This window comes from Haliotis asinina, chromosome 14, assembly GCF_037392515.1.
Source record: "Haliotis asinina isolate JCU_RB_2024 chromosome 14, JCU_Hal_asi_v2, whole genome shotgun sequence".
Lineage (NCBI taxonomy): Eukaryota > Metazoa > Mollusca > Gastropoda > Lepetellida > Haliotidae > Haliotis > Haliotis asinina.
This window is the reverse complement of record NC_090293.1, coordinates 55,489,295-55,516,807: the sequence shown is the minus strand read 5'-3', so window position 1 is coordinate 55,516,807 and position 27,513 is coordinate 55,489,295. Positions and strand designations below refer to the sequence as shown.

The 27,513-nt window shown below is 40.3% G+C and overlaps 3 protein-coding genes across 4 annotated transcripts in view; 2 read left to right on the top strand and 1 right to left on the bottom strand.

The window, feature by feature from the left end:
* Positions 1-217: 217 nt before the first annotated feature.
* LOC137261491 (uncharacterized) lies at positions 218-6,047 on the top strand. The gene is made up of 3 exons (XM_067799247.1): positions 218-547; positions 4,874-5,011; positions 5,692-6,047. The coding sequence occupies exons 1-3, from the start codon at positions 295-297 to the stop codon at positions 5,898-5,900; spliced, it is 600 nt and encodes a 199-aa protein (XP_067655348.1). The 5' UTR covers positions 218-294; the 3' UTR covers positions 5,901-6,047.
* Positions 6,048-12,302: 6,255 nt separating this feature from the next.
* LOC137261183 (uncharacterized) lies at positions 12,303-24,694 on the top strand. Its single transcript, XM_067798888.1, has 3 exons — positions 12,303-12,731; positions 19,791-19,934; positions 24,254-24,694. Exons 1-3 carry the CDS (start codon positions 12,530-12,532, stop codon positions 24,460-24,462), a joined length of 555 nt encoding a protein of 184 aa, XP_067654989.1. The 5' UTR covers positions 12,303-12,529; the 3' UTR covers positions 24,463-24,694.
* The window catches only part of LOC137261173 (uncharacterized), a 17,934-nt gene continuing 15,078 nt past the window's right edge, over positions 24,658-27,513 (bottom strand). For both annotated transcript variants that reach the window (XM_067798880.1, XM_067798879.1), the window contains exons 10-11: positions 25,030-25,109; positions 24,658-24,901 (exon numbers count right to left, since the gene is read on the bottom strand). In XM_067798880.1, coding sequence (XP_067654981.1) covers positions 24,866-24,901; positions 25,030-25,109 — 116 coding nt within the window. In that variant the 3' untranslated portion in view covers positions 24,658-24,865. The remainder of the gene's footprint in view (positions 24,902-25,029; positions 25,110-27,513) is intronic.

The window sequence follows — 27,513 nt, the reverse complement described above, 5'->3', positions numbered from 1 at the left end:
GTGTGTAAAGTACAGTAAATGGGAGGCTATGTGTGTGAAGTACTGTATTTGGGAGGTCATAAAGCACACTTGCTGAAAGGTCTGCAGCGTCTAGTTTGATTGTACTGTGTATGGTCGATTGAGTTGCAGTGACCAGGCTCTGATTCACACAGGAAACACTGGGTGGTACAGATAGCTTACATCTACCGACCAGGAAATTAATTAAATACCACGCAAATACCGCCATTCAACTGAATTCCTTGTTGCACAAAAATTAGATACGCCATTTCTATGTAAAGTGAATGTGAGGTAGAGATGCTACCACGGGACCGTCTCCATGTCGTGGCACTAATGTTGACTGCGCTCGCCTCAATGTTTCAGTGTGTGGGGGTGCTGTTCCCCAACTGGTGGGTGCTGAAGGACAGTTCCACGAAGAACGTGGTAACTACGTTCTCACTATTCGGCCCGGTCAGATGCAGTGACTATCTTTGTTTCCCTGAAGATGTTCGAGTGATCTCTGTACCGGAAGGTATGACGCCTCAGTTAGCCGTACCTGACGACAACGCAGGTAAGTAAGGAGATATCCGAACACCTGATACACCCACCTACATACACCTTATACACCCACACACACTGACCTAAAACACCCACCTACACACACGCCACAGACCCACATACACACACGCCACACACACACCTACACACGCGTCACACACCCACATACACACACGTCACACACCAACATACACACACGCCACACACCCACCTACTCACACGTCACACACCCAGATACACGTCCCTAACACTGTATGTTGAAGGAGATTCATCTTCACAGGCATCGCCACAGACCCACATACACACACATGCACACACGCACATGATGCACACACGTACATCTACATCCACTTACACACCTTAGAAGATTTCTTACATATACACACTGACTCACAATCAACAGAAACTCTCATTTGAAACAACCCCAATCACTCATATACCCCCAGACACCACGGAGGTCACAAACCCAGCTCACGCAGTCACAAACTAACTCCACAAACTATATGCCTTCCTTTACGGAGAGCATACTCGACAGGAAGACAAGCTTGGACTGCACTGACAGACGTTGGCTTGGTTCCAACAACTGACGTATCGAGACACTGCCGTGACCTCACAGAGGGCTCTGCATCGTAATATTTCAAAATTTTAAAAACACAACCGACACATACCTCCAGATAGCACCAGATACACTCAGATGCTACTTCCAGATATCCCTACATACTCTCAGGTGCCACGAGATACCTCAAGACACCTCCAGATACACCACGAGATACCTCAAGATGCTGCTTTCAGATACTTCCAGATGCCACGAGATACCTCAAGACACCTCCAGATACACCACGAGATACCTCAAGATGCTGCTTTCAGATACTTCCAGATGCCACGAGATTACTCCAGATACCTCCAGATGCTAGCTCGAGACATCCTCAGAGTCTCCAGGTGCCCTCCACATACCTTCAGATACCTCATCATACCTTCAGATACTTCCACATACCTTCAGATACCTCATCATACCTTCAGACACTTCCACATACCTTCAGATACCTCATCATTCCTTCAGATACTTCCGCATACCTTCAGATACCTCATCATACCTTCAGATACTTCCACATACCTTCAGATACCTCATCATACCTTCAGATACCTCATCATACCTTCAGATACTTCCACATACCTTCAGATACCTCATCATACCTTCAGATACTTCCACATACCTTCATATACTTCCACATACCTTCAGATACTTCCACATACCTTCAGATACCTCATCATACCTTCAGATACTTCCACATACCTTCAGATACTTTCACATACCTTCAGATACTTCTACATACCTTCAGATACTTCCACATACCTTCAGATACCTCATCATACCTTCAGATACTTCCACATACCTTCAGATACCTCATCATACCTTCAGATACTTCCACATACCTTCAGATACCTCATCATACCTTCAGATACTTCCACACACCTTCAGATACCTCATCATACCTTCAGATACTTCCACACACCTTCAGATACCTCATCATACCTTCCGATACGTCCACACACCTTCAGATACCTCATCATACCTTCAAATACTTCCACATACCTTCAGATACCTCATCATACCTTCAGATACTTTTACATACCTTCAGATACCTCATTCCTCCAGATACTTCCACATACCTTCAGATACCTCATTCCTGCAGATACTTCCACATACCTTCAGATACCTCATTCCTGCAGATACTTCCACATACCTTCAGATACCTCATCATACCTTCAGATACTTCCACATACCTTCAGATACCTCATCATACCTTCAGATACTTCCACATACCTTCAGATACCTCATCATACCTTCAGATACTTCCACACACCTTCAGATACCTCATCATACCTTCAGATACTTCCACACACCTTCAGATACCTCATCATACCTTCCGATACGTCCACACACCTTCAGATACCTCATCATACCTTCAAATACTTCCACATACCTTCAGATACCTCATCATACCTTCAGATACTTTTACATACCTTCAGATACCTCATTCCTCCAGATACTTCCACATACCTTCAGATACCTCATTCCTGCAGATACTTCCACATACCTTCAGATACCTCATTCCTGCAGATACTTCCACATACCTTCAGATACCTCATCATACCTTCAGATACTTCCACATACCTTCAGATACCTCATCATACCTTCAGATACTTCCACATACCTTCAGATACCTCATCATACCTTCAGATACTTCCACATACCTTCAGATACTTCCACATACCTTCAGATACCTCATCATACCTTCAGATACTTCCACATACCTTCAGATACCTCATCATACCTTCAGATACTTCCACATACCTTCAGATACCTCATCATACCTTCAGATACTTCCACATACCTTCAGATACCTCATCATACCTTCAGATACTTCCACATACCTTCAGATACTTCCACATACCTTCAGATACCTCATCATACCTTCAGATACTTCCACATACCTTCAGATACTTCCACATACCTTCAGATACTTCCTCATACCTTCAGATACTTCCACATACCTTCAGATACCTCATTCCTGCAGATACTTCCACATACCTTCAGATACCTCATCATACCTTCAGATATATCCACATACCTTCAGATACCTCATTCCTGCAGATACTTCCACATACCTTCAGATACCTCATCATATCTTCAGATACTTCCACATACCTTCAGATATTTTCACATACCTTCAGATACTTCCACATACCTTCAGATACCTCATCATACCTTCAGATACCTCATCATACCTTCAGATACTTCCACATACCTTCAGATACCTCATCATACCTTCATATACTTCCACATACCTTCAGATACCTCATCATACCTTCAGATACCTCATCATACCTTCAGATACTTCCACATACCTTCAGATACCTCATCATTCCTTCAGATACCTCATCATACCTTCAGATACTTTCACATACCTTCAGATACCTCATCATACCTTCAGATACTTCCACATACCTTCAGATACCTCATCATTCCTTCAGATACCTCATCATACCTTCAGATACTTCCACATACCTTCAGATACCTCATCATACCTTCAGATACCTCATCATACCTTCAGATACTTAAACATACCTTCATATACCTGATTCCTGCAGATACTTCCACATACCTTAAGAAGGCCCCCAGATGCTACCTCCAGATGCCGTATTGCCTTTTAGCATTGTCGTAGTCCGAAACCTCTTAGGAGCATAATTGTGTCATTGTGACCTGTATGGAAAACGCGTTTGTTAAAGTGAGCAACTTCCTTCACGGTCGTCTCCATGTGGCAAAGAACAATATGACTACTTTGGTCCGTCACCTCGGACTTAGCAAAAGAACAATCATTAAATGTAGGGAACCTGCACCAATGTAATACCTTTCTCATTCCAAATAAAAACGCCCGCTGAACATCTAGCTTTGTTCCATTCAATGTCTATTAATTTACACAAAACATGTCATTCTGGAATGAGTGATCTGAGCAGCTGTAACGGGAAGGGAAACATCGTTGTTTCCAAAATGGATATTAATACCAATACCGTGTTTACTTTATTCAATCATGGCTGCGGGTGATTTTTTACTGGACAGTCAGTGTAATCACAGTGCAGCGCATTTGATTTGATTGATGCGTGATATTTATGGCGGCTTCACGCCTCCGCCCACAACATCCTTGTTTCCAGTAGAAGGAGTAGAAGCAAACCACTCACGCACTCACTCAGGCACAGAGGGACTCACTGCCGCACTCACTCATGTACCTGAGTACAAAGTGGGGGGATTTGGTGTTTGGTGATGCGCATGTATGTGGTATTTGGTGATGTACAGGTATGTAGTGTTTGGTGATGTACAGGTATGTGGTATTTAGTGATTTACAGGTATGTGGTGTTTGGTGATGTACGGGTATGTGGTGTTTGGTGATGTACTGGTACGTGGTATTTGGTGATGTACAGGTATGTGATATTAGAGTGGGATGAAGATATGTTATGTGGGGTAAGAGCTTTATCTGATGTTTAGAGGGGTCTGGTAGCGAGGTTTAGGGTTGGATTGTTCGAGCATTTGTTAAGAGATGGTTGTTGCTGGTTTGTGGGTATAGGTTCTAATATGGAGTACTTTGGGTTTGGGGATGTCTAACAGAACGATATCTGGTATCAGGAAGTCTCATGGGAACACGTCGTATCAAGGCCTATCCTTGACAGGTAACGTGCACGTTTGTCTTGCCTATTATTCCATGTGGATTAATGTGCATGGCACTCCTCAATCTGCCGTTTGTTCCTAACATGTTCCAAGTGTCTGTGTCTCTGTTCTCAGCCTGGCTGACTGTGGGCCGGATACTGAGTGTCATTGGAGTCACGCTCGTACTGACGACTGTAGTACTTCAGCTGATTTTCCTGAAGGCCAGCTACCGCGCGCTACAGTTGGTGGCCAACAGCTTCCTGGTCACTGCAGGTAAGGTCATGGTGTTACATGATCAGTCTTAACGTGTAGTAACTACTGCGTTATAATGCTTAATACTGAATTACTGACAGCATTGTATGTGCATAGCAAGGCATGAAGTCTGTTTCCGGATTCTACGGAGCTGAGTGATCTGTTGATGACATGTTTGTTGCTGCACGCTGAACCAGCAGTATTATGGTTACATTACAACGTGATTGTTGAAGTGTTGTAGTGTAGACCCAGATGGTCAGATTACATTGTGAACGTGTTGTACGAGTACACCCAGGAGCTAGGTCAGATCGGATTGTTGAAGTGTTGTAGTGTACACCCTGAAGGTCAGATTTCATTGTGAACGTGTTGTAGTGTACACCCAGAGGCTAGGTCAGATCTGATTGAAGTGTTGTAGTTGACACCCTAAAGGTCGGATTTCATTGTGAACGTGTTGTAGTGTACACCCTGAAGCTAGGTCAGATCTTATTGTTGAAGTGTCGTAGTTGACACCTTTACAAAGTGATTGTTGAAGTGTTGTAGTGTACACCCTGAAGGTCAGGTCTGATTGTGAAGATGTAGATTTCACTCTCAAAGTCAGATCTGGCCGTTAAAGTGTAGCAGTGTACACACTGAAGAACAGGACTGATGACACAACTAATAACCTTAACATTCTTATCACATCAATCTATTTCTATTTGCAGTAATCGTCAGCTTCATCTCAGGATTCCTCTTCATTTTCAAGTTCGTTACTCTGACAAAGGCTTATGTCAACCAGCGGCCGCTAGGGGCGCTGTCATATACCCCGGCAGCACCAGGATGTATATTGTTCTCAGGTATCATCTGTGCAGTTGCTGCACTCTTAACTACCCTCGCGTTCAAACCACCCCGTAAAGCTGCCATTCTGACTTGAGAAGGTCCACTTGAACATACTTACAAACCCTCATGTACACGAATGGGAATGCCGTTAGCTCTCTAACATTCAGACACACATTCTTGTTTAACATTCGCTTTTCTTCCTTGTGTCGGTGAAATTCTTCCTCTATCTGAATACTCACAAGATTTTGTCTTGACGAGTTTAAAGTGAACATGCAAATAAAAGTTCTAATCAAAGAACCCGAGTGGCTTATTTGTTACAGCATCTACTGTCAACACGCATTGTTACAAATGTTTATATGTTCTTCTCCGGAACCGATAACATTTCCCTGATATTGTCTTACATTATCGCAGGTAGCCCTTCATCTTCTCACAAATGTCAGGGTTAGCAATCAACAACTTTACATGTGACACGTAACAGGTGAGCAATCCACCACTTTACCCACTACTCCACTTCGTCTGCCACACCGACCACCATCGATAATTCCGTATACCTAGTAATACACCCCCACCCACCATTATATTTCCAGTCGCAATGAGTCGCCTGCAGGACTCCAGCCACTACTGATGTGTTATCACTCCATATATTACAGTCTAGGCTTGGCTGCTGAGAGGCAGTGGACAGCTCCCAGGAAAGTTCAATATTTGGCGAAAATATAGATCAAATAAGATGAAAGAGACAATATGTTGACAGGGATATTTTTGAAGTCTTTTGCAAATATGAGTTGAACTGACCCTCGAGGGGAAAGGAATCTTGTGTTGACATTGCCAGGAGCAAGACAAATTGATAGATGATGCTCTTCAGAAAATGCGCATGGCCCCAGTACTAAACGTACGCGTATCTGAATATTTATCGTTTCGATAGCAGGAAATAAGTCACATATTTATACATCAAAAGTCTCTCCTCCAAAGCAAGCGGCACCTCGCACACTGACACTTCCAAACAGCACTCACAGATGGCGATACGTGACCAGTGATCTCCTCGAGTCGCCAGATTCATCCTTCGTGATATCCTCTCAACATCACTGGTGGCCTCCCAGCATCGTAGGATTCATCACTGGTGATCTCACAACATAGTGAAGTACTTTCAAAAATCTATCACATCTGTCTGTATGTAAAACGCAATACCTGTGTATATATGGTCCCAACGAATATGACTTTTCTTCACTAACTTGAGGGAACCAACTTATATCAATGAAATGCACAAGGATTATGGATCAGATTTCTGAAAAGCATATGCAAATATCGTGCAAATGAACAGCTGCATATTGACGTAAAGTGTTCTTAAGAATTCGCCAATTTTCATCATTTATTTAACTCATGGCAATAACGACTCTAAACATTTGATGGGTAGTATATATCCTCTACAGCCTATCCTCAGAAAGTAATCGACTAAACTAAACAAAATACACAAAGTATTCCCGAACAGCTGTGAAAGTAAGTCACTACACTAAGTAAGGGCAACGGTATGTGTCAGTACATGTAAGTAGATCAGGCGTATTACGAGTAACGGTATGTGTCAGTACATGTAAGTAGATCAGGCGTATTACGTGTAACGGTATGTGTCAGTACATGTAAGTAGATCAGGCATATTACGTGTAACGGTATGTGTCAGTACATGTAAGTAGATCAGGCGTATTACGAGTAACGGTATGTGTCAGTACATGTAAGTAGATCAGGCGTATTACGAGTAACGGTATGTGTCAGTACATGTAAGTAGATCAGGCGTATTACGAGTAACGGTATGTGTCAGTACATGTAAGTAGATCAGGCATATTACGTGTAACGGTATGTGTCAGTACATGTACGTAGATCAGGCGTATTACGTGTAACCGTATGTGTCAGTACATGTAAGTAGATCAGGCGTATTACGTGTAACCGTATGTGTCAGTACATGTAAGTAGATCAGGCGTATTACGAGTAACGGTATGTGTCAGTACATGTAAGTAGATCAGGCGTATTACGAGTAACGGTATGTGTCAGTACATGTAAGTAGATCAGGCATATTACGAGTAACGGTATGTGTCAGTACATGTAAATAGATCAGGCGTATTACGAGTAACGGTATGTGTCAGTACATGTAAGTAGATCAGGCATATTACGAGTAACGGTATGTGTCAGTACATGTAAGTAGATCAGGCGTATTACGAGTAACGGTATGTGTCAGTACATGTAAGTAGATCAGGCGTATTACGAGTAACGGTATGTGTCAGTACATGTAAGTAGATCAGGCGTATTACGAGTAACGGTATGTGTCAGTACATGTAAGTAGATCAGGCGTATTACGTGTAACGGTATGTGTCAGTACATGTAAGTAGATCAGGCGTATTACGTGTAACCGTATGTGTCAGTACATGTAAGTAGATCAGGCGTATTACGAGTAACGGTATGTGTCAGTACATGTAAGTAGATCAGGCGTATTACGTGTAACCGTATGTGTCAGTACATGTAAGTAGATCAGGCGTATTACGAGTAACGGTATGTGTCAGTACATGTAAGTAGATCAGGCGTATTACGTGTAACGGTATGTGTCAGTACATGTAAGTAGATCAGGCGTATTACGAGTAACGGTATGTGTCAGTACATGTAAGTAGATCAGGCGTATTACGAGTAACGGTATGTGTCAGTACATGTAAGTAGATCAGGCGTATTACGAGTAACGGTATGTGTCAGTACATGTAAGTAGATCAGGCGTATTACGAGTAACGGTATGTGTCAGTACATGTAAGTAGATCAGGCGTATTACGAGTAACGGTATGTGTCAGTGCATGTTAGTAGATCAGGCATATTACGTGTAACCGTATGTGTCAGTACATGTAAGTAGATCAGGCGTATTACGAGTAACGGTATGTGTCAGTACATGTAAGTAGATCAGGCATATTACGAGTAACGGTATGTGTCAGTACATGTTAGTAGATCAGGCGTATTACGTGTAACCGTATGTGTCAGTACATGTAAGTAGATCAGGCGTATTACGAGTAACGGTATGTGTCAGTACATGTAAGTAGATCAGGCGTATTACGTGTAACGGTATGTGTCAGTACATGTAAGTAGATCAGGCGTATTACGAGTAACGGTATGTGTCAGTACATGTTAGTAGATCAGGCGTATTACGTGTAACCGTATGTGTCAGTACATGTAAGTAGATCAGGCGTATTACGAGTAACGGTATGTGTCAGTACATGTAAGTAGATCAGGCATATTACGAGTAACGGTATGTGTCAGTACATGTAAGTAGATCAGGCGTATTACGTGTAACCGTATGTGTCAGTACATGTAAGTAGATCAGGCGTATTACGAGTAACGGTATGTGTCAGTACATGTAAGTAGATCAGGCGTATTACGTGTAACGGTATGTGTCAGTACATGTAAGTAGATCAGGCATATTACGAGTAACGGTATGTGTCAGTACATGTAAGTAGATCAGGCGTATTACGTGTAACGGTATGTGTCAGTACATGTAAGTAGATCAGGCGTATTACGTGTAACGGTATGTGTCAGTACATGTAAGTAGATCAGGCGTATTACGTGTAACGGTATGTGTCAGTACATGTAAGTAGATCAGGCGTATTACGTGTAACGGTATGTGTCAGTGCATGTAGGTAAATCATGTGTATTAAGTATAACGATACGTGTTGGTACAAGCAAAGTCGGGTCGCGTGTGCTATGTCTGTCGGTATGTGTTGCTACTTGTAAGATGAGGTCATGTGTATTACCTTGGCTGTTCAGGCAAGGAATAAGAGGCAAATTAATTTCGGTAGATGTGTGGATATTTGGAATCGTTAAGTGGCGTACAGCAGAGTCGCATTTTAAGTCCGCTGCTTTTCGCAAAATTTATAACATAGTTTCTGAGCATGCAGATCTATTTCTGTTGATTTACTTCTGTTGTTGTATGCCGAGGGTTTTGATATATTTAATGGTACTGTGATAGCCTTATAAAGCAAGATAGATGTTGGACATATGTATTGTAGTTTATGATATCTGAAGGTTAACATGGATAATACGGTGGATAGGGTATTTCATAATGGTGTTTTTTTCTCGTTCCAGTGAAAACTTGTTTTACTTTGGCATTCCAGTTAAGATATCCGACATACTATAATTGCATTAGTATTCTATTTTCAGGGGTGACCTGAACAATGTGTACGCATACTCTAGTTGGCGAAGCCAGAAGGATATTTTTTTCTCTGAAGCTACTGTTTAGCAAACGTCCTAATATGACTGTTAGCCAAATTATAACATTCAATTCAGCTGCAGGGGGACTTGGGCGACATTAGTTCAGTGTCTCTGTGGTTCCTATGGTGTCGGGTTTGTATGGTACACTCAGGTTGTTGGGGATCATTACATGTTTGCTTACATATTAAGAATAAGATTCCTGATCGTGATAAACAACGTATTCTTGGTGAAATAAGTGAATTTATCATCTAAGATATTATGAGGAAATTAAATCATTGTTAAATGTTGAATATAATGTTCCAAAAGTAACACAACAATATGTTTACGTAGATTACATGCACTTCCATCGAGATGTAAAGTTGGAGATATTAATTTTCATAAGATATGTAAAATGTGAGACTCCTTCATGTTAGAATGTACAGCACACAATTTTACTAGAGATAAGCATATTGTATATCGTGGACAGGATAGCGTCCTGATTAAATATCTCTGTGTCACTAGTAGCATTTGTACCCATACGCCTTATAACGTTCTTGCTGTTAGAAAATCAGTTACATCTTCTGTAATAAGTTAACAACTTTTTTCTTTGGATATTTTGGTACTCTTTAATTATTTTGTTACTATGTAATTATACGAACTGTTGTCGTATTGTACAATGGCCAAAGGAAAGGAAATATAATGAATTGAATATGTTTGTATATGTAAAATCAGGTCATGTGCACTACGTATGTCGCTAATTATAAGTGTTCTGCATATCCCTGCAGGATTTCTGTATATCCGTGTAACATATTTGCATATCCATGTAACATTTCTCTAGATCCGTGTAAAGTTACATGTTTCTGTACTTCACTTGCCGTTTAACAAAACCTCAAATTCGATTATTTTTGTCATATACTACGCCATCCTGTATTTCCCGATGAGTAGTCCCGCACACCCCTTCAAAACAGACCCGTGAAGGTCAGGGGTAGAATACGCCTTCAGTAGCCATGTTTGCCATAAAAGGCGACTATTATTGTCGTAAGAGGCGACTAATGGGATTCGATTGTCAGGCTCACTGACTTGACTGACACTTCATCGGTTCCCAGTTACGCAGATCGATGCTCATCCTGTTGATGACTGGGTTGTCTGGTCCAGACTCGATTATTTACAGAAAGCCGCCATATGAGTTGGATATTGCAGAGTGTGGCGTAAAAATAAACTCACTCATTCACCTTTCAATGCACCACGTCACCAATCCTAATAGTATGTCCATGTAACGGTTCCGTTTGTACATGTAACGGTTCTGTAGGTACATGTTACGGTTCTTTGTATGTAGGTAGCGGTTCTGTATGTACATGTAACGGTTCCTTGTATGTAGGTAACGGTTCTGTATATCCATGTAACGATTCCATACATCCATGTAACAGATCTGTATATCCATGTAACGGTGCTGTATCTACATGTTCATGTAGTGTATCTGAATGCCCAATCAATGTGTCTGTCTGTCCATGTAATGTGTCTCTATTTCCATGTAATGTGTCTGGATGTCGATATACTGAGTCTGTCTACCCATGTAATGTGTGTGTATGTCGATGTAGCGCGTCTGTATGTCCATCCAATGTGTCTGTATGTCCATGTATTGAGTCTGCATGTCCAAGTGATGTGTCTGTATGTCCATGTATTGAGTCTGCATGTCCAAGTGATGTGTCTGTATGTCCATGTGTTGAGTCTGCATGCCCAAGTGATGTGTCTGTATGTCCATGTGTTGAGTCTGCATGCCCAAGTGATGTGTCTGTATGTCCATGTGTTGAGTCTGCATGCCCAAGTGATGTGTCTGTATGTCCATGTGTTGAGTCTGCATGCCCAAGTGATGTGTCTGTATGTCCATGTAAATCGGCGGCATATGCTTGTATCCCTTGTGTATAATTTACCTCCACTAAATGCATGTGTTTGTCTCCGGACACCCAGACTTAACCAAGAAGTCTGAAATTTGTTACACTTGCACTGGACTGTCTCATATCTTTCCATATTGAGGGAACCTGAGCCCCGGCTAATAACAAGCTTATGTTGTTTGACATGTTAATACTATTTTTGTTGTATATTTGATCCTATGATCCCAGAGTAAACACGCTTCACTTCCCTCTTCCATGCTTCCAGCCCCGCGACTTCCTCACGTACAGTGAGTCGTGACAGCCACCTGGCGTCACGCGTGGCCCCGCTACTACTCCTCAATCCATCCACCAGGCTCTTACGTCCACCTCCCCCTGACGTGGCCGTAGACCGCTCGGCCGGATCTGTGCACCAGCTGCCGGCCAGTCAGTCGGCTGTTCTTGTCCTGCAACAAACTACCTTTGTCGACTGCTGCACCGATGATCTAAACTTCATTGGTTCGACGCGCAAGGTTGTCTAAGGCTGTAATACAATGTAGCTGTGAAGAAGATGCAATTAAGTTAATGTGAGACATTTGTGGCAAGTACCTGTTACATACACTCGTCACTAAACAACCCATTTACAATGCTGTCAGTAGATCTGGTAGCAATGTTACTCGCGTCTCTATCAATTGCCTTCCAATTGTCTGGCCTGCTTACGCCCGGCTGGTGGATCGTCGAGACCCGGACCACTTCCAACCAGACAGTTAAGTATGGAATATGGAGGACAATATCATGTGTGGACGATGACTGCACGGAGAAAGTCACAGATGCCACCGGCACTTTCGGTAAGTTTACACTACAGGACTTGCAACGTTACTTCACTTTACTAAAGCCCAAAACCCTTCCTAACAGCAAGGGTGTAACTGCTCGATTTCGACAACAACATGAGCAAAGCTGGTGAATCACTATCGAGTACTGATGGTTACAGGTGTTCGTGAAGCGTATCCTGCCACATAGGTGGGATCCTTCACATATACATGCAGCGGTTTGTCAATTACCCAACTCACACAAATGGGAATGTATGTTACAAGTCACGGAGTGGTATTACATGAGGCATCACCATTGCCACGCATGCCTCAAATGGTAAAATACCAGCTCTCCTTATGTCTACCAGAGTTTCAGCGAGGCCTTACATGATGAAACCATGGCCGAGCAACGTCTCTGACGCTCCTTGATCAAAACATGTGTTATTGCACATCAAACGTTGTGAAATATTCACCCAAGACAGTATGTCGGTAACACTTACATACCAAGACTGGGGCTGTCGGTAACACTTACATACCAAGACTGGGGCTGTCGGTAACACTTACATACCAAGACTGAGGCTGTCCGTAAAACTTACATACCAAGACTGGGGCTGTCGGTGACACTTACATACCAAGACTGGGGCTGTCGGTGACACTTACATACCAAGACTGGGGCTGTTGGTGACACTTACATACCAAGACTGGGGCTGTCGGTGACACTTACATACCAAGACTGGGGCTGTCGGTAACACTTACATACCAAGACTGGGGCTGTCGGTGACACTTACATACCAAGACTGGGGCTGTCGGTTACACTTACATACCAAGACTGGGGCTGTCGGTGACACTTCCATACCAAGACTGGGGCTGTCGATGACACTTACATATCAAGACTGGGGCTGTCGGTAAGACTTACATACCAAGACTGGGGCTGTCGGTAAGACTTACATACCAAGACTGGGGCTGTCGGTAAGACTTACATACCAAGACTGGGGCTGTCGGTAACACTTACATACCAAGACTGGGGCTGTCGGCAACACTTACATACCAAGACTGGGGCTGTCGGTAACACTTACATACCAAGACTGGGGCTGTCGGAATATTCCTCGACTTACATTCACTTCAGTATGTCGGTAACACTTACATACCAAGACTGGGGCTGTCGGTGACACCTACATACCAAGACTGGGGCTGTCGGTAAAACTTACAAACCAAGACTGGGGCTGTCGGTAACACTTACATACCAAGACTGGGGCTGTCGGTGACACCTACATACCAAGACTGGGGCTGTCGGTAAGACTTACATACCAAGACTGGGGCTGTCGGTAAGACTTACATACCAAGACTGGGGCTGTCGGTAACACTTACATACCAAGACTGGGGCTGTCGGTAACACTTACATACCAAGACTGGGGCTGTCGGAATATTGCTCGACTTACATTCACTTCAGTATGTCGATAACACTTACATTCACTTCAGTATGTCTGTAACACTTACATTCACTTCAGTGTGTTGGTAACACTTACATTCACTTCAGTATGTCTGTAACACTTACATTCACTTCAGTGTGTCGGTAACACTTACATTCACTTCAGTATGTCGGTAACACTTACATTCACTTCAGTATGTCGGTAACACTAACATTCACTTCAGTATGTCTGTAACACTTACATTCACTTCAGTATGTCTGTAACACTTACATTCAGTTCAGTATGTCGGTAACACTCACATTCACTTCAGTATGTCTATAACACTCACATTCACTTCAGTATGTCTATAACACTCACATTCACTTCAGTATGTCGGTAACACTCACATTCACTTCAGTATGTCTGTAACACTTACATTCACTTCAGTATGTCTGTAACACTTACATTCACTTCAGTATGTCTGTAACACTTACATTCACTTCAGTATGTCTGTAGCACTTACATTTACTTCAGTATGTCTGTAACACTTACATTCACTTCAGTATCTCTGTAACACTTACATTCACTTCAGTATCTCTGTAACACTTACATTCACTTCAGTATGTCTGTAACACTCACATTCACTTCAGTATGTCTGTAACACTTACATTCACTTCAGTGTGTTGGTAACACTTACATTCACTTCAGTATGTCTGTAACACTTACATTCACTTCAGTGTGTCGGTAACACTTACATTCACTTCAGTATGTCGGTAACACTTACATTCACTTCAGTATGTCGGTAACACTAACATTCACTTCAGTATGTCAGTAACACTTACATTCACTTCAGTATGTCTGTAACACTTACATTCAGTTCAGTATGTCGGTAACACTCACATTCACTTCAGTATGTCTATAACACTCACATTCACTTCAGTATGTCTATAACACTCACATTCACTTCAGTATGTCGGTAACACTCACATTCACTTCAGTATGTCTGTAACACTTACATTCACTTCAGTATGTCTGTAACACTTACATTCACTTCAGTATGTCTGTAACACTTACATTCACTTCAGTATGTCTGTAGCACTTACATTTACTTCAGTATGTCTGTAACACTTACATTCACTTCAGTATGTCTGTAACACTTACATTCACTTCAGTATGTCTGTAGCACTTACATTTACTTCAGTATGTCTGTAACACTTACATTCACTTCAGTATCTCTGTAACACTTACATTCACTTCAGTATCTCTGTAACACTTACATTCACTTCAGTATGTCTGTAACACTCACATTCACTTCAGTATGTCGGTACCACTTACATTCACTTCTGTATGTCTGTAACACTTACATTCACTTCAGTATGTCTGTAACACTTACATTTACTTCAGTATGTCGGTAACACTTACATTCACTTCAGTATGTCGGTAACACTTACATTCACTTCAGTATGTCTGTAACACTCACATTCACTTCAGTATGTCGGTAACACTTACATTTACTTCAGTATGTCTGTAACACTTACATTCACTTCAGTATGTCTGTAACACTCACATTCACTTCAGTATGTATATAACACTCACATTCACTTCAGTATGTCTGTAACACTTGCATTCACTTCAGTATGTCGGTAACACTTACATTCACTTCAGTGTGTCTGTAACACTTACATTCACTTCAGTATGTCTGTAACACTTACATTCACTTCAGTATGTCGGTAACACTTTCATTCACTTCAGTATGTCTGTAACACTTACATTCACTTCAGTATGTCTGTAACACTTACATTCACTTCAGTATGTTGGTAACACTTACATTCACTTCAGTATGTCTGTAACGCTTACATTCACTTCAGTATGTCTGTAACACTTACATTCACTTCAGTGTGTCTCTAACACTAACATTCACTTCAGTATGTCTGTAACACTCATATTCACTTCAGTATGTCATAAATGCTTACATTAAACTTCAGTAACATGGTAACACTTACATTCACATCAGTATGTCTGTAACCCTTACATTTTCTTCAGTATGTCGGCAACACTTACATTCACTTCAGTATGTCGGTAACACTTACATTCACTTCAGTATGTCGGTAACACTTACATTCACTTCAGTATGTCGGTAACACTTACATTCACTGAAGTTATTTATCCAACATGTATTAACATGTTCGTGTGAGCTTCGAACAGAATATCTACAGAGCAGTTATGCGTGTAAGTAATTTTGTTGTTCATGTAAGCCCGACAGGTGTCAAAGTTTTATGTGGTTTAAACATAATGTATTCACTTGGAAATGGATTGGGAATAAAAGCCTGTATGTCCTATATTAATGCCTCTCCAGAATACATGTTTTGTTCACATTTGTACGTGCAAATTTTACATGATATTACTGAACACTGACATAGTATTGTTATTTTAGATGAGTCAGAATGTTTCGTACGATAAACAAATCAGTCATCAAAATAAGAACAGATTGCAATTGTATGATCAGTTTTAAGTTATATTAAAAGTAAACATAGTAGCTTTACTAATATTTGATCATATTTGTTTCTGTTTCGTGGCCAGTTTATGCAAAGAAGTTATTACCTACTAAAACTTTTAAGAATCAAATCGTTTTGATGCAATGATGACCTGGTGGACTGTGTGAAGAATATCCATATTTGTCTGATATGAAAATGAATTACTGCCATTCAGCATGTCCCGCAGGAATATGATTCATATCGTATACTGTAATATTTAGGACACGTGAAGAAATAATGGAAAGCATCCCCAGGAACATGTGAGCAGGAACATGTGAGCAGGAACAAGAAGTACTATTAGAAATGAAACGGTTGTATTTGCCACTGTTTAAGTCACTGCATCCCAACCTAAGGCGACTGTATTATTTGACAGAATCGACTATCATAGTCTAGATCAAACTTAATATCGGTATTTGTGCGGGGTGTGATTTGATTCTTAAACTGTCCAACAGAAGAAGCACTAGTCGCATTAGTAGGTAGATTATTCCACAGTCTGACTGTATCGGGTAGATAATTTGCAGATCTGCATCTGATAGTTTGGTAATTTTCATTATTTCTAAGATTATAATTATTATTGTCAGATACGATCCCTGGAACAAGATCACAAAGATAATCAGGAACCATTTGGTTTATCGTTTTATAAAACAATGTTAATTTGGATCTTTCTCTTCTTTTCGCTAAGGAGGTTTGATTTGTCTCATTGTACAAGTTATCATGGCTCATGTCATCTAAGTGAAGGTGTTCTAGTGACAAGGAATGCTCATTTGTGCCATTGTCCCATAGATGACAACAATAATCAAATAATGGTAGAATAAAGGATTTGTACATTGTTTCCAATGTTTTGCGTGACAGCCTATATTTAAAACTACGAAAACAATTTATCATGGGGCTAATTTTGCCGGTCATTTCATTTATGTGGGAGTGCCAAAGTTATCCTGAAAGGTAATATCTAAGTGGTTTTCAGTCTGAACTTCTTTTATGACCGTACCATTCATGGTGAGGGGAGGTTTTACGGAATGTTCACTTTTACGTGAGAATTGGATGGTTTCAGTTTTGTTTGGATTAAATTTAACTTGCCAGGTTTCTGCCCACTGGGATACACTGTCTAGATCTGAGTTTAGAGTAGACGCACTTGTAAAAGGATCGTCAATTTTTCACGTAGAGCGACGTATCATCTGCGAAGAGACGTATATTACTTTCGATTCCATCAACTATGTCATTAATGCATACTAAGAATAGAAGAGGCCCGAGAACTGATCCTTGGGGAACTCCGGCTATAATCGGTTTGCATTCTGATTTTTTTACCCTGAATAACTACTCTCTGCCTTACATATTGTAGGTAACTTTCAAACCATTTCAATAATGTTCCACAGGGTTTAAGCTTGTGAATAATTCCTTTGTGCCAAACGTTATCAAGTGCCTTGCTTATATCGTAGAATACAGCTCTAACTTCTTTTCCATTATCTATAGCTTTAGCAATAAAATTATACACATGTGTTAGTTGATACGCTGGTGAATCTCCTGGAATAAATCCAGATTGTAAGTTTGAAAGGCAGTTATTATCTCTCATGAAATTAAAGACACATTTAAATACACATTTTTCAAAGACTTTCGATAAGCAAGATGTCAAAGTAACCGGTCTATAATTACAACGGTCGTTAATATTACCATATGTCATATTTGGGATTTCACTTTCACTGTAAGGTACAAATTCTAATACTATTTGGGTTGCGTCCCATCCGGGATTCGAACCCGCACTCTTCGAATCCCAGATGGGACTCAACCAAAAAAGTATCTGACCAGATCTTCTCTTAGTAATAATCTGCTTTTCCACCTATTTTCCAGTACTGATAAAGATCGAAATGACATTATGAAGGTTGTACTTAGAGGCAGTTGATATCATTGTATCACATATACTGGTGCTAGTATTTGTATGAACATTGGCTATCGCTAAGTACGAACATACTATATGTTTCATGGTAGAAAAACATGAGTTTGTGCAAAGCCTTCCGAGGAGAAGTAGCCTGCACTTGTCAATGAATCCTGTTAGTGACCACATTCCTAGGTTAGCTATTGTAGTGTCTGTTGATGATTTGCGGTCTAAACCTTGAATGACTCTAGCAAAATGCCTTTGAGTATTCTCTAACTGAATGGTATCTCTGGCGCGTATGCCACTGAGCAACTCACATGCATAGAAACCAGTGGAGAGAATCATTCTGTGCCATATTTTGACACATACAATGGGATGGAGATCATAGCTATTTAATCCTACAGATTTTAGTGAGCTGACTGTGCGTCTTGCTCTTTGGCAGCATCGCGTTATCATGTTTGTACATGTTAGTTTTGAGTTCAGAATTACTCCCCCACACGTAACACTTTCAGATATTTGTATGGGAACAATGCCCAGCTGGAACGTAGTGGGGGTTTGTTGGGATATCAGTCTACTAAATACCAGTGCGTGACTTTTGGTGACATTGTATGTTAATCTCCAATCAGAAACATATTGTGTAACAGTGTTGAGAGCAACTTGTAGTCCTTTCGGTGTGGCGCTGACTAGTGTAGTACCATCAGCGAGCAGGATAACTGGAATTTTGAGCTGCATATATAACAAGACCACAGTCTTTTCTCCTAAGTTCACGGATCAGATATAAACAAGAAAGAACCATGAGGACAGTACTCGTCCTTGCCCTACACCTTGTTTGATAGGATAGCTAATTGACATTTCGCTACTGTATGTGACATACGCATAGCTATTGCTGTAACTTTGATAGAGAAGATTCCACAGTTTCCCCTTTATGCCTAGTTCATACAGTTTTACAAAGAGACCAGCATGCCAGATACGATCGAAGGTTTCTACATTGTCAAGGAAAGCAGCGTATACACATGATTTGTTAGATAGATAATAATTAATACATTCATGTAATGTAAATACGGACATATCAGCTCCATGTTCTTTTCAGAATACGAATTGTAGAGGATCTGGAACAAATGGACAGTGTATGTTGCACAATTGTTCCAATCTTTTTAAAATGACTTTTTCAAGTATTTTCCCCATACACGATGTTAAAGTAATGCCTCTATAGTTGTTTTGGATCTGACTTACCTTTATATATAGAGATTACCATTCCAAGTCTATAATTGATCTCTGTTTTCAGCATGGTTGCAAGTAACAAAAGTGTTCGAGGTTGGGGCTGCTGTGTTCGCGGCTGCAGCAGTGGCTTGCTACGTTCTCTCGGTTTTCAAGAACAAGTGGTCTGTGGTGCTGTATCGGCTGTTTGTTTGTTTAATGGCAGGGGCAGGTAAGTTCCGACATCCAAAGTTCACTACCTGTTGTTGTTGTTGTTGTTGTTGTTGTTGTTGTTGTTGTTGGTGGTGGTGGTGGTGGTGGTGTATGTAGTCACGTTTTGTTGTGTGAGTAGATTGTAGCCAGGAATTGTTGTTTTGTGTACGTTGTTGTCCAGTATTGTTCAGGAGTAGATTGCTGTCAAGCATTGTTATGTAAGCAGTTTGTTCGCTGGACCTTGCAGTAGGAGTACACTCTTGTGCAAGTAAGTAGATTGTAGGCAGGTATTGTTGTGTAAGTAGATTGTAGGCAGGTATTGTTGTTTGAGTAGATTGTAGGCAGGTATTGTTGTTTGAGTAGATTGTAGGCAGGTATTGTTGTGTAAGTAGATTGTAGGCAGGTATTGTTGTGTAAGTACATTGTAGGCAGGTATTGTTGTTTGAGTAGATTGTAGGCAGGTATTGTTGTGTAAGTAGATTGTAGGCAGGTATTGTTGTGTAAGTAGATTGTAGGCAGGTATTGTTGTGTAAGTAGATTGTAGGCAGGTATTGTTGTGTAAGTAGATTGTTGGCAGGTATTGTTGTGTAAGTAGATTGTAGGCAGATAGTGTTGTGTAAGTAGATTGTAGGCAGGTATTGTTGTGTAAGTAGATTGTAGGCAGGTATTGTTGTTTGAGTAGATTGTAGGCAGGTATTGTTGTGTAAGTAGATTGTAGGCAGGTATTGTTGTGTAAGTAGATTGTAGGCAGGTATTGTTGTGTAAGTAGATTGTAGGCAGGTATTGTTGTGTAAGTAGATTGTAGGCAGGTATTGTTGTGTAAGTAGATTGCAGGCAGGTATTGTTGTGTAAGTAGATTGTAGGCAGGTATTGTTGTTTGAGTAGATTGTTGGCAGGTATTGTTGTTTGAGTAGATTGTAGGCAGGTATTGTTGTGTAAGTAGATTGTAGGCAGGTATTGTTGTGTAAGTAGATTGTTGGCAGGTATTATTGTGTAAGTAGATTGTAGGCAGGTATTGTTGTGTAAGTAGATTGTTGGCAGGTATTATTGTGTAAGTAGACTGTAGGCAGGTATTGTTGTGTAAGTACATTGTAGGCAGGTATTGTTGTGTAAGTAGATTGTAGGCAGGTATTGTTGTGTAAGTAGATTGTAGGCAGGTATTGTTGTGTAAGTAGATTGTTGGCAGGTATTGTTGTGTAAGTAGATTGTTGGCAGGTATTGTTGTGTAAGTAGATTGTAGGCAGGTATTGTTGTGTAAGTAGATTGTAGGCAGGTATTGTTGTTTGAGTAGATTGTAGACAGGTATTGTTGTGTAAGTAGATTGTAGGCAGGTATTGTTGTGTAAGTAGATTGTAGGCAGGTATTGTTGTGTAAGTAGATTGTAGGCAGGTATTGTTGTGTAAGTAGATTGTTGGCAGGTATTGTTGTGTAAGTAGATTGTTGGCAGGTATTGTTGTGTAAGTAGATTGTTGGCAGGTATTGTTGTGTAAGTAGATTGTAGGCAGGTATTGTTGTTTGAGTAGATTGTAGACAGGTATTGTTGTGTAAGTAGATTGTAGGCAGGTATTGTTGTGTAAGTAGATTGTAGGCAGGTATTGTTGTGTGAGTAGATTGTTGGCAGGTATTGTTGTGTAAGTAGATTGTAGGCAGGTATTGTTGTCTAAGTAGATTGTAGGCAGGTATTGTTGTGTAAGTAGATTGTAGGCAGGTATTGTTGTGTAAGTAGATTGTAGGCAGATAGTGTTGTGTAAGTAGATTGTAGGCAGGTATTGTTGTGTAAGTAGATTGTAGGCAGGTATTGTTGTTTGAGTAGATTGTAGGCAGGTATTGTTGTGTAAGTAGATTGTAGGCAGGTATTGTTGTGTAAGTAGATTGTAGGCAGGTATTGTTGTGTAAGTAGATTGTAGGCAGGTATTGTTGTTTGAGTAGATTGTAGGCAGGTATTGTTGTGTAAGTAGATTGTAGGCAGGTATTGTTGTGTAAGTAGATTGTTGGCAGGTATTGTTGTGTAAGTAGATTGTTGGCAGGTATTGTTGTGTAAGTAGATTGTTGGCAGGTATTGTTGTGTAAGTAGATTGTAGGCAGGTATTGTTGTTTGAGTAGATTGTAGACAGGTATTGTTGTGTAAGTAGATTGTAGGCAGGTATTGTTGTGTAAGTAGATTGTAGGCAGGTATTGTTGTGTAAGTAGATTGTTGGCAGGTATTGTTGTGTAAGTAGATTGTAGGCAGGTATTGTTGTGTAAGTAGATTGTAGGCAGGTATTGTTGTGTAAGTAGATTGTAGGCAGGTATTGTTGTGTAAGTAGATTGTAGGCAGGTGTTGTTGTGTAAGTAGATTGTAGGCAGGTATTGTTGTGTAAGTAGATTGTAGGCAGGTATTGTTGTGTAAGTAGATTGTAGGCAGGTATTGTTGTGTAAGTAGATTGTAGGCAGGTATTGTTGTGTAAGTAGATTGTAGGCAGGTATTGTTGTTTGAGTAGATTGTAGGCAGGTATTGTTGTGTAAGTAGATTGTAGGCAGGTATTGTTGTGTAAGTAGATTGTAGGCAGGTATTGTTGTGTAAGTAGATTGTTGGCAGGTATTGTTGTGTAAGTAGATTGTAGGCAGGTATTGTTGTGTAAGTAGATTGTAGGCAGGTATTGTTGTGTAAGTAGATTGTAGGCAGGTATTGTTGTGTGAGTAGATTGTAGGCAGGTATTGTTGTGTGAGTAGATTGTAGGCAGGTATTGTTGTGTAAGTAGATTGTAGGCAGGTATTGTTGTTTGAGTAGATTGTAGGCAGGTATTGTTGTGTAAGTAGATTGTAGGCAGGTATTGTTGTGTAAGTAGATTGTAGGCAGGTATTGTTGTGTAAGTAGATTGTTGGCAGGTATTGTTGTGTAAGTAGATTGTAGGCAGGTATTGTTGTGTAAGTAGATTGTAGGCAGGTATTGTTGTGTGAGTAGATTGTAGGCAGGTATTGTTGTTTGAGTAGATTGTAGGCTGGTATTGTTGTGTAAGTAGATTGTAGGCAGGTATTGTTGTGTGAGTGGATTTTAGTCATGTATCATTGTGTGAGAAGATTGTAGTCAAGTACTGTTCTGTGAGTAGATTGTAGTTAAATATTGTTGTTGGGAGTATATCGTAGCCAAATATTGTTGTGTTAATAGATTTTATCAAGCATTATGGTGTGAGTAGGTTGTAAACAAGTATTGTTGTGTGAGTAGATTGTAGTCATGTATTGTTGTGTGAGGATATTGTTGTCAATTGTAGTTGTCAAGGCATATTGTAGGAATAAATTCGTTTCAAGTATTCAAGTATCCGAGTGGAGATTTTTGGTTGGGCTTTGTTGAGTAGATTTTGTCAGGGTGTGTAATGTGAGGTGATTGCTCTCAGTGTGTGTTGTGCTTGATTGTTGATTGTTGTCTGGGCTTTGTTGTTTGAAAGGATTGTCGTCTGGGCTTGGTTGTGTAAGGTGATTGCTTTCTGGGCTTTTCTGTGTGAGTAGATTGTTGTCTGGTCTTTGTTGTGTGGGTAGATTGTTGTCTAGGCTTTGTTGTGTGAGTATATTGTTGTCTGGGCTTTGTTGTGTGAGTAGATTGTTGTCTGGTCTTTGTTGTGTGGGTAGATTGTTGTCTAGGCTTTGTTCTGTGAGTATATTGTTGTCTAGGCTTTGTTGTGTGAGTATATTGTTGTCTAGGCTTTGTTGTGTGTGTATATTGTTGTCTAGGCTTGGTTTTGTGAGTATATTGTTGTCTAGGCTTTGTTCTGTGAGTATATTGTTGTCTAGGCTTTGTTGTGTGAGTATATTGTTGTCTAGGCTTTGTTGTGTGTGTATATTGTTGTCTAGGCTTGGTTTTGTGAGTATATTGTTGTCTAGGCTTTGTTGTGTGAGTATATTGTTGTCTGGGCTTGGTTGTGTGAGTATATTGTTGTCTGGGCTTGGTTGTGTGAGTATATTGTTGTCTGGGCTTTGTTGTGTGAGTATATTGTTGTCTGGGCTTGGCTATAAGAGTATGTTGTTGTTTGGGCTTGGTTGTGTGAGTAGAATTTTGTCAATGTGTGTTATAAGAGCTGATTGATGTCAAGGTAGACTGTGTTCTCTGGACTATGTAGTCTGCGTGGAGTGTGCTTGCTGGTTGTTCAAACTGCAGCTTATGTTTGGTTGGCTTCTCTTAGAATAACAGTAAAAGGGTGCTTCATTTCGACTTGAGACGAGGCTATTTTCGCATCTATCCTAATCGTACACATTTAATTAGTAATCCACGTTAGGTTAAATGTGAGACAATCCACGGTTGACTTCAAGAATATATCCCCTTTTTAGAACATAGGAGTCTATGTCTTGACTGTTGTGTTCCAGGATCGGCCATTTTAGTGGGCATCGCGGTATTCGCCAAGAAATGTGCTGGACTCACGCGCTACCCCAAGCGAGATACTGCCGGAGGCCGGATAGACTGGCCGATGGGGCTATCAGCTGTCGCGGCCATTTTGTGTTTTGTGGACGCAGTCGTTGTGGGGCTTTTTCTTCGGACGAAAAAAACACTTTCAGAAATGAATCTGATGGACTGAAGTGTTGGAGGGCATCGTTAACCAAAGAGGAGTTTATTCTTATTTATGATTGAGAGAGCATTTGACTGATTATAGTGTATTGGTAATTACATGCGCTAAAGTGCCATATGCCCTTCATAGGCGTCCTATGCAATCAATACAATGTGTGCAAACAGTGCATTATATATTTTCATAATAAACGAGCTATGACACGTATATGCTTAACGAGTTTAATCAACAAAATAATATAAAAGTCGAATGTGTCATGATTCACACGAAGCACATTGCGGTAAACACGCCCTTGGTTTCATCAAATGGTCCCCGAGACTGAGACTGGTGAAATCTCATATCCTTCCGGGTGTAAGGATAGTAAAGGATTAAATCCTTCCAGCCATAGGGAGTTCCTGGTGTAGGGCGTTCAGACTTAGGGCGTTCTAGGGTTACAGAAGTAAACTGCCAACTGAAATTAAATAAGTTTGAACTCAGTGGTTTAGATCCGGGATTGTACGAATCTACCTTGTCCAAAAAGGAGCTATTTCTTCTTTTTAAACATCTCACATATTCTAATCGATCACCTATTCTACTGACCTCGTCAATAGAGCCCTGGAATCTGTCAGCCCCCGTGCAGCCGCCAATTATCAGCGCCCTTTGCCTAGTCTCCAGTGCACCTGACACAATGTACATGGTTTAAACATATTTATCCGTGAAAAACGAGTGGATTGGCAAACAAGCTAGAAGCTTATGTTAATGCCTCTCCAATGCATTTTACAACAGTAAATAACCAAAGTTCTAATAGAGGATAGTCACATGACAAACCACAGGGTAAATGCACATGAAACTAGTTAATGGTTAAAGTTTCAAAAACAACCAATATTTTTCTTAATGCTAGTAATTCTCAACCCCATTTAGTATCAAATCTAAGAGAATCAGTGACGAAGAGGTAGACAGATTTTGAGATGGCTAGATTATCAAGAGCAGATAATTCACTATTTCCACATAAGATTGACTTTAAGCTGTATCCATGTTTGTAATATTCTGCATCATTTCTTAGTACAGTGTAATTAGGACAGACAAGTAGATAGTGTTGGGTATCTTCACGAGGAGCGCCACAAGAACGATAAGGATCGTTTGAAAGATGTCGTTCAAATTTATGATAGTTAAAATCACTACAGCCTAGACGACGCCTGCAGTGAATAATTTGACAAAATCGACTTCCATAATTCACATCAAATCCAAATGTATGTCCATGTTGTGGGGTTACTTTTTCAATAAATGATTTTTGGGATTGTATCATTTTAACGTTATTTGGTAATTCCAAAGATCTGCTGTACTTGGTAAGAAGGATCTTGAATAAAGAATTACAAGAGGGACAAGAGTACATAAGTAGTCTGGTGCTTTGTCGTTTATCATTTTATGGAAGAGGGTTAAATTGTGTATACGTCTTCTCTCAATAAGAGGAATGAACTTAGTTTCTGCATATAGTTTGTTATGGCTTTTCCTCTTGTTGCCCCACAAGTTGTCCTTAATGCATCTAAATTTTTCTAAAGTGGTATTCTTAGCAGAGGTGCAGTTGTCCCAAACGTGACTGCAATAATCAGATAACGGCAGAATGGAAGGCTGGAACATAATCTGAAGTGACCTACGCCATAAACGATATTTCAAACTTCAGTTAAACTTCAGTTTATCATAGGAGTAACTCTATCTACAATAATATTCATTTGAGCAGCCCAAATAGCACCCTTTTGAAATATAAGACCTAAGTGTTTATGTTCATCAACTTCATTTATAGGAATCCCTTGCATGAATAAAGGGGGTCTGGAGCTGGCATTCCGTTTTGTGCTAAATTGAATTGTTTCCGTTTAACAGGATCTTCTTTTATTACGTACAAAGATGTGTCATCAGCAAAAAGACGTATGTTAAATCAATATTATCCACAAGGCCAATAATATATATTAAGAATAATAGAGGCCCCAAAAACTGAACCCTGAGGAACTCCTGCCAACACAGGAATATATTTAGAGTTATATCCGTTTATAAGTACCTTCTGGACTCTGTTACTTAGATAACTACTTAGCCATTCCATCACTTTACCACTAATTTATTTAAAAGTCCCCTGTGCCATACCTTGTCAAATGCTTTACTTATATCACAGAACACTGCTCTTACTTCTTTACCTTTAACCAAAACTCTTGCAATAAAATTGTACAAATCCATTAACTGAGAAGCTGTAGAATCACCAGGAATAAATCCAGATTGCATTGTACTAATGATATTATTATCTCTAAAATAATTAAGCAAGTATTTAGGAACACACTTTTCGAAAACGTTGTATACGCAGCTGGAAAGGGCGACAGGTCTGTAGATCCCACATTCGTTTACTGAACCCTTCTTGTGTAGAGGAATTACTGATACCCTTTTTTCCATATCTTCGGAAAAAAAACTCACACAGGGGAAATGATACTTTAATAGCATCGAGCTTAAGAAAGGTATTTCCAAGCCCGTCTGGGCTTTTCTAGCTTTTCTAGTGTTAAGAGAAATCAATGTATCTTGGACATCACGCTGTGTTAACTCAATACAGTCTAATCTACTTTGTGTTATCATAACTGGGGGAGGGAGCGGGCGATCCAGATCTGGGGCAGTAGATTCTGGATCCTCGTATATTACATTTTCGTGTGATATAGGTGGACATGATATACGTGTTTCCTTTCTTCTAAGATAAGATTTTATCAGACGCCATCATGTCTTACTATCACAGCTATCATTGATAATATTGTCTAATTTCTGAAAATATATTTCTTTTGATTTCCTTACAGCCATACTTCTTTATTTCTTAAATTCCTAAACAATTTCCAGTCACTGGAAGAATTTCTTCGTGTGGCAATCTTATGTTTGCGATTACGTTTACGAATTAGTGTTCGTATTTCAGCTGTCATCCATGGTTTATCTCTGTTTCTAACTGTTACAGTTTTATTTGGAATAAATCTATCGCAAGCATGTAATAAAACACTGAAGACCTGTTCACTTAAGATCCGATATCGATATCGGTTATATCCAACATTTCTTGCCAATCAA